The sequence below is a fragment of the Hemitrygon akajei genome, chromosome 29 (genome assembly GCF_048418815.1).
Source record: "Hemitrygon akajei chromosome 29, sHemAka1.3, whole genome shotgun sequence".
Classification (NCBI taxonomy): Eukaryota; Metazoa; Chordata; class Chondrichthyes; order Myliobatiformes; family Dasyatidae; genus Hemitrygon; species Hemitrygon akajei.
In genome coordinates, this window is record NC_133152.1 from 21,935,058 (window position 1) to 21,947,065 (window position 12,008).

General features: G+C 46.3%; 1 protein-coding gene across 2 annotated transcripts in view; it reads right to left on the reverse strand.

Annotated features, from left to right (window-relative positions):
- Positions 1-12,008, reverse strand: part of LOC140718286 (uncharacterized) — a 135,872-nt gene that overhangs the window by 50,097 nt on the left and 73,767 nt on the right. For both annotated transcript variants that reach the window (XM_073031820.1, XM_073031819.1), the window contains exons 20-26: positions 11,722-11,891; positions 10,910-11,089; positions 8,693-8,827; positions 6,633-6,776; positions 4,834-5,072; positions 3,794-3,953; positions 1,643-1,810 (exon numbers count right to left, since the gene is read on the reverse strand). In XM_073031820.1, the coding sequence (XP_072887921.1) occupies positions 1,643-1,810; positions 3,794-3,953; positions 4,834-5,072; positions 6,633-6,776; positions 8,693-8,827; positions 10,910-11,089; positions 11,722-11,891 (1,196 nt within the window). The remainder of the gene's footprint in view (positions 1-1,642; positions 1,811-3,793; positions 3,954-4,833; positions 5,073-6,632; positions 6,777-8,692; positions 8,828-10,909; positions 11,090-11,721; positions 11,892-12,008) is intronic.

Below are 12,008 nucleotides of genomic sequence, written 5' to 3' on the forward strand. Positions count from 1 at the left end.
TGCCATTCACTGTGCAACCACAAATACTCTCCAGGAATTCAAATCCTTCTAAAGGGTCCAACCTTCAGCTTCCAAAGAGGAGACGCAAAAGACGCGAGAAGCCTGAATCTGGAGCAACAGACAAAATGCTGGAAGAACTCTGTCCCTCCACAGATGCTGCCTGACCCGCAGAGTTTTTTTTCCAGCAGCTGTTTCTCTTTGCTCCTTTTCTAAATTTTGCCCTTCACAGTGTCCGTTCACACCGCCCTAAAAGCAACAGTTTTATATACATTTGCAATCCAGATGGTAAAACCGTTCGCAAAAACATGAACAAATAAACAAAGTCTTCTCCCAAGAGATGAGTAAATTAATCTCAGAGGTAGCTAAGCCACATAAAGCAGAAACATCTGTGTTCAATGAGTTCAAATGCACGGTTTTTATACAGTACAAGAGGACCCAAATGTGAGCTAATTATCAAAAGAACTAACAGAGATAGGAGGTTATTTTTGTTTGTGCAAACTGCCTGACAGCACAGTGGAAGAGGAGTAACTTTAAATTGCATAAATACATCCAGAGACAGATTATGGGGTTTTCGGAGGATCTGCTGTCTCACAATCCCAGAGACCCGGTGCAATCCCAGCCTCTGGTGTAGTCCACATGGAATTTGTATGTTCGCTCAGTGACTGCGTCTTTCCCTGGGTAATGCGGCTTGCTCCAACATACTAAAGACACGTGGGTTTGGAGGTTAACAGGCCCCTAGAATGTAGGTAAGCGGTAGAGCCTAGGGGTGATGAGGGAGGGAGAGTCGCTGGGAACAATGGAAGAGTCAAATGGGATTAGCGGAGGACCGGGTGCTTGGCAGTCGGCAGAAACTCGGCGAGTTGAAGAGCTAGTTCCTGCGCCGACGCTCTGAGCTCACTGTGACATCCCCGAAAGAACCAATTTGGGCACGAGGGCTATTACAGCTCGGGGTGCCGGAGTTCAGAGTTCAATTCCGGCATCCTCTGTAAGGAGTCTCAGTCAATGGAATTTGTGGGTTTTCCCTGGGTGTTCCGGATTCCTCCCGCAGTACCGGGTAGGTCAACTGGTCATTGTAAATTGTCCCGCGATTAGGGTAGGGCTAAATCGGGTCGTCGGGTTGCTGGGGTCGTGTGAGTTGAGGGGTAGAAGGGACTACTCTGTGCTTTATCTCTAAATAGATATATGAATAAATAAATAAATGGGCAGCTAGATAAATAAAAAGATAGACAGACAGGCGGATAAGTAAGTAAATAAATAGATAAATAAATCATGATGGGCCGTTACGTCTCTGTCCGTGCTGTCTGATTCCAGCTTGTGTTATTTAAAAAACTTACAAGTGATTTTGGCAACCTTGCCTCATGTAGGCAAAGTTAATTCCCATCTCATCACTCTTGTTATGCTGGGGCAATGGCAAGGGAATGTAGATTGAGCATTATGCATGACAAAAGTACATTTGACTGTTATTTCCGCACACAAGACGATGATTTCCAGGCAGAAGCTCTAGCGTGTCAAGGTCCCTGTCCGTGGAAAGAGTTGGCACCCACAGAATGGACACAGGAAGTCCAAAACGAAAGATGGGAAAAAGGCGATTTGTACTTAGGTCAGATTCCAGCTTAAACCCAAAGGAAGATTATTCAATCACCTCTTTCCGCGTGGATTCCTTGCTGGCTTCGGTTTGCAGAATTTTCTGTTTCAGTTCAAACGACTCACGCCGGTTCTCTTCTTCTCGCTGCTCGTCCAGAGTCACGCGGGTCTGGAGATCCACAATCTCCTTGGTCTTCTTCATCTTTTCAGTGTCCAGTGTCTTCACCTGAGGGATGAGAGGGGGTGGAAAGAGCGTGAAATGTTTTGGAAGGAAAAAAGACCACCTCTGGCGAAGTGAAACGCACGAACCCCAAAAATCGATTACCTAACGTGGTAGTGGGTAAAATCCCCCTGGTATTAAAGTAACCTTCCCAACACGTCTACAAACCAAACATACCCCATTAGCATTAAAGTGCCGAGAATGTGGAAGGTTGTAGAAATGCAAGACTTCCTTTGAGTGAGCGAGGCAGAAATGAGACAATAATGGAAAACAGAAAAACTAAGACTTTAACTGTGTCGTGAAGTAAACTAACATTCTGAAATAATTTAACCGTGGTGCACAAAGCTTAGTCAAGCTGAGCTGAATGATGCTCGCAGCCTTCCATCACTTCTCACGTGCCAAAGTAATGCTCATGATCCAAGATGGCGCCAGAAAATGGCAACTCTTTATGTACAGTTCCAAAGAGAATCGCCAAATATTCCCGTACAGGACTCCTGCAGCTGAAATCAACATTCACAGTGCTGGGTGAACCCATGAACACTACCTTATTTTGTTTTTTGGCTATCTTGTTGCATCTCCATTTCATACACACACACATATACACTATCATCATCATCATGATGCCACGTCGTACGATGTAGGCGATCACGGTTGACCATGATTGTTCTTGGCAAATTTTCTACTGAAGTGGCTTGCCGTTGCTTTCTTCTGGGCCGTGACTTTACAAGACGGGTGATCCAATCATTATCAATACAGCACAATTAGTTCAAATTGCAGATATGGGCTGAGAAACGGCAGATGGAATGTAACACAGATAAATGTGAGCTGTCACACCTTGGTAGGGCAAACGCAAGGGGGCAGTTTGCTGTAAGGGGCAAGGTCCTTAACAGTGTTGTTGAGCAGAGAGATTTTGGGATCCAAGTTCATATCCTTGCAAGTGGCTACACAGGTTGATAAGGTGGATAAGAAGGCTAATGGAGTGGGCTTGCTTTTAGTATTCAAGGTATTGTTCAAAAGTCAGGAAGTTATCTTGCGACTTTATAAAATGCTGGTTAGGCCACTTTTGGAATATTGCACACAGTTCTGGTTGGATAGGACAGGAGGCTTTGGAGAGGGTGCAGAAGAAGCGTACCAGGATGCTGCCCGGTTTAGAGGGCACGTGCTCTCTCGAGAGGCTGGATAAACTTGTGTTGTTTTCTCCGGAGCACCGGAAACTGAGGGGAGATCTGATAGAGGTTTACAAGATTATGAGAGGCATAGACAGAGAGGACAGAGAGTATCTAATAACAGAGGGCACACATTGAAGGTGAGCGGGATAGGTTCAAGGGGGATGTGAGGGGCAACTTTTTTTACTCAGAGAGCGGCAGATGTCTGGAATGCACTGCCTGGAATGGCGAGAAAGGCAAATACATTAGAGGCTTTTAAGAAACGTTAAGTGTGGACATAGTGTAGGTAGGAGAGGTTAATTTTTGGGTGTTCTTAATTTGATTTTTAGCTGAGTCAGCACAACATTGTGGGTCGAATAGCCTGTCCTGTTCTGTACTTTTCTATTTTCTATGTTCTAAATGGTCCTTTTATCTGAGAGTTTTGTCATAAGACCATAAGACATAGGAGCAGATTTAGGCCATTCAGCCCATTGATATTCTCCACCATTCGATCATGGCTGATCTATTTTCCTTCTCAACCCCTCCTTCTGCCTTTTCCCAATAACCTTTGATGATCTCTCTACTCAAGAACCTGACAAATCTGTTTCAGATGACTTGGCTTCCACAGCCATCTGTGACAATGAATTCCGCAGATTCACCACCACCTGGCTAAAGAAATTCCTCCTCATCTCCGTTCTAATGGGACGTCCTCCTATTCTGAGGCTGTGCCTTCTAGTCCTAGGCTCTCCCACTATCTGAAACACCCTCTCCATAACCACTCTATCCCGGCCTTTCAGATGAAGGTATTCTAAACTCAGATTGCATACTCCGTAACTCAAATTACCTGTCGATGCAAGTCCTGAAGCTCTCGACGCGCTTCCAGGCGTGATTTCTCAACTTCGCGGAGACTCGCCCGAAGATCCGCCGATTCCTTCTCTAAGTTTGCCTTTGCTTCTTCCAGAACAGAGATCTTCTGCTCCTTCTCCTCGTTGGCTCGTTTCAGACTGGAAGACACAGCAACACAGGAACTCCCTCAGTAACAGCTGCAAAGGACATTCATAGTTTACTCCCCTCTCTGAAGGGCAAAGTCGCAAAGACTCTGCTACAGGGCATGAGTAGATAGATAGATAGATAGATACTTTATTCATCCCCATGGGGAAATTCAACTTTTTTTCCAATGTCCCATACACTTGTTGTAGCAAAACTAATTACATACAATACTTAACTCAGTAAAAAATATGATATGCATCTAAATCACTACCTCAAAAAGCATTAATAATAGCTTTTAAAAAGTTCTTAAGTCCTGGCGGTTGAATTGTAAAGCCTAATGGCATTGGGGAGTATTGACCTCTTCATCCTGTCTGAGGAGCATTGCATCGATAGTAACCTGTCGCTGAAACTGCTTCTCTGTCTCTGGATGGTGCTATGTAGAGGATGTTCAGAGTTTTCCATAATTGACCGTAGCCTACTCAGCGCCCTTCGCTCAGCTACCGATGTTAAACTCTCCAGTACTTTGCCCACGACAGAGCCCGCCTTCCTTACCAGCTTATTAAGACGTGAGGCGTCCCTCTTCTTAATGCTTCCTCCCCAACACGCCACCACGAAGAAGAGGGCGCTCTCCACAACTGACCTATAGAACATCTTCAACATCTCACTACAGACATTGAATGACGCCAACCTTCTAAGGAAGTACAGTCGACTCTGTGCCTTCCTGCACAAGGCATCTGTATTGGCAGTCCAGTCTAGCTTCTGTAGTTGCTGGTACCCATGGAGCCAAACTCCTAGGTCCATGTGAAACATCTAGGGGACAGCTGGAGCCAGAGGGAAATGTATTTGTATTCCTTATTTATTCTCCAACTGGAAACACTTAGTTCAGTTCTGTACCTGATTCTTTCACTCTCTGCTTTCTTGATGTTGAACCTAAGCTCCTCGTTTGATTGTTGCAACGCTTCCTTCTCCTTCACTTCATCGGTGACCGAGCGTTTCAGGTCCAGGATTTCTTTACGCTGGACCTCCTGAGTCTCCTGCTGTTCCCGGATCCTACGGTGAGCTTCAATCAGGTCGCGCCGGATGCTGTCGCGGGCGTCTTCAGCCACTTGAAGCTGCATCTTTAACTCCTCCACCTGGAAAGGCAAATCAGTGTTTATAGTACTCTATACAACACGGGTTAACTACGCTGGAAGTGCATCCTAGCCAAAAAAAAACCCCAACTATTTTGCTTCTTTCTCAAGATTTGCCTCAACTGGGAACATTCATCACTGGCAGAATTGCCTCATAGAACCAAGTCTACATAGATCATTACTGAAGAAGCCTGTTAACTATGTAACAACACAGATGACATTGTCTGCAGAGTGCTTCATTGCCCGTGTAAATGCAGGCGACTCTCTATTTTTTAAAAAAAACAAGAGTTAGCCTTAGAAATTGATGCATTATCCAGCTGGAATCAATCCCTAACCCTCTGATCACCTGCTTGCTGGCAAAGAAAAATAGAGATAGGTTTGCCAAGTGTTGCTGAGATGAAGGCAGACAGTATTAAAGAGAGAATTACAGCAGGAAAAGGGAGAGGATAACTTCACTCAACCTCACTTGCCCATCACTGCAATGCTCTTACAACCTATGGACTCACTTTCCAGGACTATTTGTCTCAATGCTTGATATTCATGGCTTATTTATTTATTATTATTATTTTGTTCTTTTTGTATTCGCAGTTTGTTATCTCTTGCGCACTGGTTGAACGCCCAAGTTGGTGTGGCTTTTCACCGATTCCATTTTGGTTTTTGTTCGATTATTAAATATGTCCACAAGGAAATGAATCTCAGAGTGGTATATGGTGACATATATGTACTTCGATAATAAATTTACTTTGTACTTTAATTATCACATCAGGTTTATTAGTCTGCTTCCTATGTGTACATAATAATCTGGTCTTGGACACAAAGCAGAATATCAAAAATTGCAAACAACACTAAAGCAGGAAGCCCAGCTGTGAGAAAGGCCACCCACAACTACAAAGGGAATTATCATTAGTTAGTGGATTTGACAGAAAGGCTTAAATTATAATTAAATATGGATCATGATTACGGTCAGATAAAGAGAAGACACGGACACTAAGACAAAGCTGAAGCCAAACGCGCTTTGGAAATAAATATATAAATTAAATGAGGAACAATTTTATAAAGCTTTTAATAAAAAGGCATAAAAAGTAAATTAAGTATCATCTCAGGAATGGGAGGCTGCAATTAGGAGAGATGAAAGAGAATGGGGTTCCTTGTAACAAGAACATGTCCAACATTACAAAGGACTTGAATTAAAAGTGGAAAACTAATAGCGGAGAGGGAATCAGTTTATTAGGGACATTATGTTTAAGAAAACAAAGTTAATTGAGGATCTCTTTGAAAAGGAAGTTGTTATAGATTATGGCCTTCTTGCACAAACAATGATGAAACCAGAATTCCAAATAGCTTTTAAAATGTAAATTGACAAAAATATTTAATGCTGAAGGGAACAAGGGGAGGCTTTGGGAATGAGAAGTGGACAGGTCATTTAACATAAAAAGGGGCCAAGTGGACTACTTCCTGCTTTAAAATTCTCCAGCCAATGCTGCAAACACACTTTGAGTGGAGAAGCTAGTTGGACCGACTCAGATTTTTATGAAGCTGATGTATTTCTTTACTGCTACCAACCTCTCGGAGTGTAGCTTCACGCTGTCTCGTCAGGTCCTTGAACTGCTCGTTCTGGGTCTTCATCTCTTGCTCGTGGATACTGACAGTTTCCTCAAACCGGGCATGGAAATTCTTCAACTCCGAAGTCAAATTATTAATTTGGTTCTGCCGGAGTGAACAGAGTGGTTTAGAGGTTGGGGGAGGGGATGAAGGTTGAAACAGAGGACAATGATCAGGCTTGGCCTTCTCATAGCAAGATAGAACTCTACACCCAACACTTCAATTAAAAAAAAAACTTCTCTCCAAGTGACACAGAGTCCATAATCGCCCTTCCCAAAGATACGAGGAAACTCTTCAGCCTTACTGCACTTTGCCTTCCTAGAGCCAAACACAATTCAAAAACAAGTCAAGTACCACTCTAGGCCTCCCCACAAAGACAGAGCAATAAATCGGACAATTCCCTTCTCCAGGGTAAGTTCTCGATCAAGGTAATTCTCTGGGAGATTTAGAGAAATTTCACCTACACATACAGCTTTTACTACAGTCGACTTGCCCACTCATTGTACAGGCTACCTAGTCAATAAGATTCAACTGTTCTGGCCCATACAACATCAGGAATTCCTCATGATTCCGGGAATGAGAGGGTTAACATATGAGGAACGTTTGACCGCTCTTGGACTGTACTCCTTGGAGTTTAGAAGAATGAGGGGGGACCTGATAGAAACATTTCGGATGTTGAAAGGCATGGACAGAGTGGATGTGGCAAAGTTGTTTCCCATGGTGGGGGAGTCTAGCACGAGAGGGCATGACTTGAGGATTGCGGGGCGCCCATTCAGAACAGAGATGCAAGAAATTTTTTTAGCCAGAGGGTTGTGAATCTGTGGAATTTGTTGCCACGGGCAGGAGTGGAGGTCAAGTCATTGGGTGTATTTAAGGCAGAGATTGATAGGTATCTGAGTAGTTAGGGCAGGGGTGTCAAACTCATTTTAGGTCACGGGCCGGATTGAGCAAAATGCAGCTTCGTGCGGGCCGGATCAGTCGGACGCGTGCGAACGCAGCTTTCATTGCCTCCGTTTTTTCAGCCTGCTCTCATGTGTCTCAGTCTCTGCTATAACTACAAAGTGTTTCACTTTACAAATTCCGTTTCTTATGAAGAAGACTGCCAAATAAACACTAAAAACCCTGAAAACCTGGTACCTGAATAAACTCAGCATTAGCCATATCATACGCCATAGGCGCTTCGATTACTGGGGCCAGCTTTAATAGCAATTAGATATTATCTCGCGGGCCAAAGATAATTCCACTGCGGGCCGAATTTGGCCCGCGGGCCTTGAGTTTGACATATATGAGTTAGGGCATCAAAGGTTATGGTGAGAAGGTGGGGGAGTGGGACTAAAGGGGAGATTGGATCAGCTCATGATAAAATGGTGGAGCAGACTCGATGGGCTGAATGGCCGACTTCTGCTCCTTTGACTTATGATCTTATGGTCTAAGCCTACTCCTAGAGGATTGTGTGTTGTCTCTGAAGGAGTGTGTGTGTGTGTGTGTGTGTGTAAGGGTGAGGGAGTGTGTGAGAGTGTGAATGCGTGAGTGTGCGTATGTGTGCGTTTGTAAGTGAGTGAATGCGTGAGTGTGCGTATGTGTGCGTTTGTGAGAGTGTGAGTGAGTGAGAGTGTGAGAGTGTGTGTGTGAGTGTGTGTGTGAGTGTGTATGTGTGTGTGTGTGTGTGCGTGTGAGAGTGAGTGAGTGTGTGTGAATGTATGTGTGTGTGTGTGTGTGTGTGAGTGAGAGCGAATGAGTGAGTGTGTGTGTCTTCCTTTGAGTCTGCATGCACTTACTAGTGAGAGTAAGAGTGACAAAGAGTCCAGGAGCATTCTAACGCTTCTGTCAGTGTGGAACAAGGCGTCTGATTATACTTTTGGTCCCTCCGTTTAAGTCACTCCTCTGTTGCATACTGAGCCTGCGCCCACACTCTCAGCCGATGCTGTAAAGCCATCAGCTTTGCTGCCCTAAACCTTGCTAGCGTTAAGCATTACATCGTCCAGGGGTCAAGCCCAGAGGCTGGAAAAGACCACACGCACTCGGTCCTGTTCCTGCCGGTTGTTGGAGTCGCGCCTCAGTTGCTCCATGTCCATTGAAACGTTCGCAAGCTCCCGCTGGACGCTGGTGAGCTTCTCCGAGAGAATGGCCTTCTCCGACTCCTTCAAGGATAGGGCCTGTGGAAGAGCAATTTGATTTAGCCGTAAGAAATAACACAGACGCTCTGGGCAACCAGTAAGAAGCAGGATACACGGTGGGCAGAATGGGCTAGTGACGAGACTTTCTACACTAATTGTCCCATCCTCATTGATGGGACGTAGGCCAGCTTAGAGATTCTGAGCTGAAGCAGATGGGACACTTTCTACCCGGGTGGTAACGGACCTGAACTCACAGGACAAAGCAGGCCAGCACCAGCACGAGAGATAGAGACGGTGCAGCTGGGGTGGGGCAAGAGCACGAACAAATGGAAGATAGGCTCCTTCTATCAGGGAGCATTTAAATTGGTTCACTATTGTCCCAAACCATTCATTCAGAATTCATTGCAGCAGTGTGTTGAGCTGGTACAAGGCAAAACTAAAACAGAGCTCAGAATCAAACGTTATAGTTATCGGGTGCAGTGCAAGGTCATAATAATAAAGTAGATAGTGAGGTCAAGCGGTCATCTTATCGTACTGGGGAGCCATTCAATAGTCTGATAACAGCGGTGTAAGTGCTTTCTTCGGGCCGGGTGGTGCATGCTTTCAAGCTTTCGTACTTCCCACCTGATGGGAAGGGGGAAAAGCGGCTGTCCGGGGGTTGCTGGGGTCTCTGATTACGCTGGTTGCCTTACCCAGGCAGCGAGAAGCGTGCACGAAGTCTAAGGAGGGGAGACCGGCTTCCAGGACGTGCCTGAGCCGTGTCCACAACTCTCTGCCGCTTCTTGCAATAATGGACAGAGCAGGTGCCACACTGTGACGCATCCGGACAGGATGCTTTCTACGGTGCGTCGATAAAAACCGGTCGGGGTCAAAGGGGACGTGCTAAATTCCTTCAGCCTCCAGAGGTGCTGGTGCGCTGTCTCGGGCATGGGGTCAACACGCATAGATCAGGGCAGCTGATGGTGATATTGAATCCTACGAACTTGAAGTTCTCATTGATGCAACCAGGAGCATATGCACTGCCCCCTTTCTGGTCAATAACCAGTTCCCTTGCTTTGCTGATACTCAGGGAAAGGTTGTTTAGTGCAAAGGAAAACAGCTCCAATCTCATTTGAGGGAGTGTTGATACTGAACTTGAATAGCTGAAACCACAATAGAGCCCAGCCATGATATCCCGGACTCCCGGAGGTTACCTCTGTGCAAATCGTAAAAATACCAGAAGGCTAAATGAAAAGCCAGGGTCAAATTCAGCAGGTACAGCAGCAAGAGGAGAATCCTCCCACTGGCTATACCACAGTCCTGGATTGAAACCCCAAATGACGAAAGGGTCAAAAAAGATGATATAAAGGGAGCTGGACAGATAGAGAGAGTCTGTGGACTGGACAGACAGACAGACAGAGTCTGTGGACTGGACAGACAGAGAGAGTCTGTGGACTGGACAGACAGAGAGAGTCTGTGGACTGGACAGACAGAGAGAGCCTGTGAACTGGACAGACAGACAGAGCCTGTGGACTGGACAGACAGAGCCTGTGAACTGGACAGACAGGCAGAGTCTGTGGACTGGACAGACAGACAGAGTCTGTGGACTGGACAGACAGAGAGAGTCTGTGGACTGGACAGACAGAGAGAGTCTGTGGACTGGACAGACAGAGAGAGCCTGTGAACTGGACAGACAGACAGAGCCTGTGGACTGGACAGACAGAGCCTGTGAACTGGACAGACAGGCAGAGTCTGTGGACTGGACAGACAGACAGAGTCTGTGGACTGGACAGACAGAGAGAGTCTGGACTGGACAGACAGACAGAGTCTGTGGACTGGACAGACAGAGAGAGTCTGTGGACTGGACAGACAGAGAGAGTCTGTGAACTGGACAGACAGAGAGAGTCTGTGGACTGGACAGACAGAGAGAGTCTGTGGACTGGACAGACAGACAGAGTCTATGGACTGGACAGACAGACAGAGTCTGTGGACTGGACAGACAGACAGAGTCTATGGACTGGACAGACAGACAGAGTCTGTGGACTGGACAGACAGAGAGAGTCTGGACTGGACAGACAGAGAGAGCTGCTGGATGGAAATGTGACATTTTAGAGTCTCTGGTCCCCATCTCCCTCCCCCTACCTGCTGCTTCTCATTCTCAGCCAGCAACAGAGCCTCATCTCGCTCCTGTTGCAGGGCGGTGATCTCCTCGCCGAGTTCCTCTCGCTCGGCCTCAAAGCGAGCACACAGCTCCTCACGCTCCTGCTTCAGCTGGTGCAACAGCTCCTCCCGTTCCTCCTCCAGCCCCAAGCGCAAGGATTCCTGCAACAGAGAAACGGCCACAGCAGTCTCAGGTCGGGGGACCCACACCTCTGCTGCCACGCCTGGGCGCGGATCTCCAGCCACGACGGTTCTTTCCTGAAAATGCTGACTTCCACAACCCACAGCGCCTTGGTACCACGTTGTCCTCACAAGGCTGAAGATGGCATCAGAAAGCAGCAAAACCGACCCCCCCACCCCAAAATCTTCCTTTCCTCTTACGGTCAAAATATATTTTTCTTCTAAGTATGTATATGTTACAAAACAAAAGATTCATTTTCTTGCAGGCTTTCACTGGGAAATAAAGAAACAATCGAATTTATGTAAAGCTATATATAAAGACTGACAACCAATGTGCATAAAAGACAAACTGTGCAAATAAAAAAAATTACATTAAAAATAAATAAACCCTTAAGGCCGTGGCTGGTCACTTCATGGTAGTGTCCAGTTAGTTACCACGATCACAGCCTGATCTGGGTCTGTCCCTGAGCAAGTTCCAGCTTATATTTGGAGGGGTTAGTTCACGGTACAGAAACCACCTGCATAATTGGGGGCTATCTAAAGGCAGTGGCCCCACCCTGATCTGAGAAGTTCCTATCACACTCTGACCCACAGATGCCCCCCACCCCCGTTACCTTCTCTCGCTGCAGACGATCCACATCTTCCTCGTGGGCTGTCTGCTCGTTTTTCAGGGCAGCCTGCGCTTCACGCTCCGCTTGGGAGAGTTTCTGAGCGAGGAGTTCTTTGTCCCGTTCCCACTTGGTCAGCTCCACCTCCATTTCCTTCCGTATACGGTTATTCTCAGCTGGAGGGCAAACGGAACCAAACTGAGTGTTACCGGCCCCGTTGTGCAACGGGACTGAAGGTGCGAGAGAAGGCAATGCAGTAGGACGGGGAATTTAGCTCCTGACATCTCACTGAG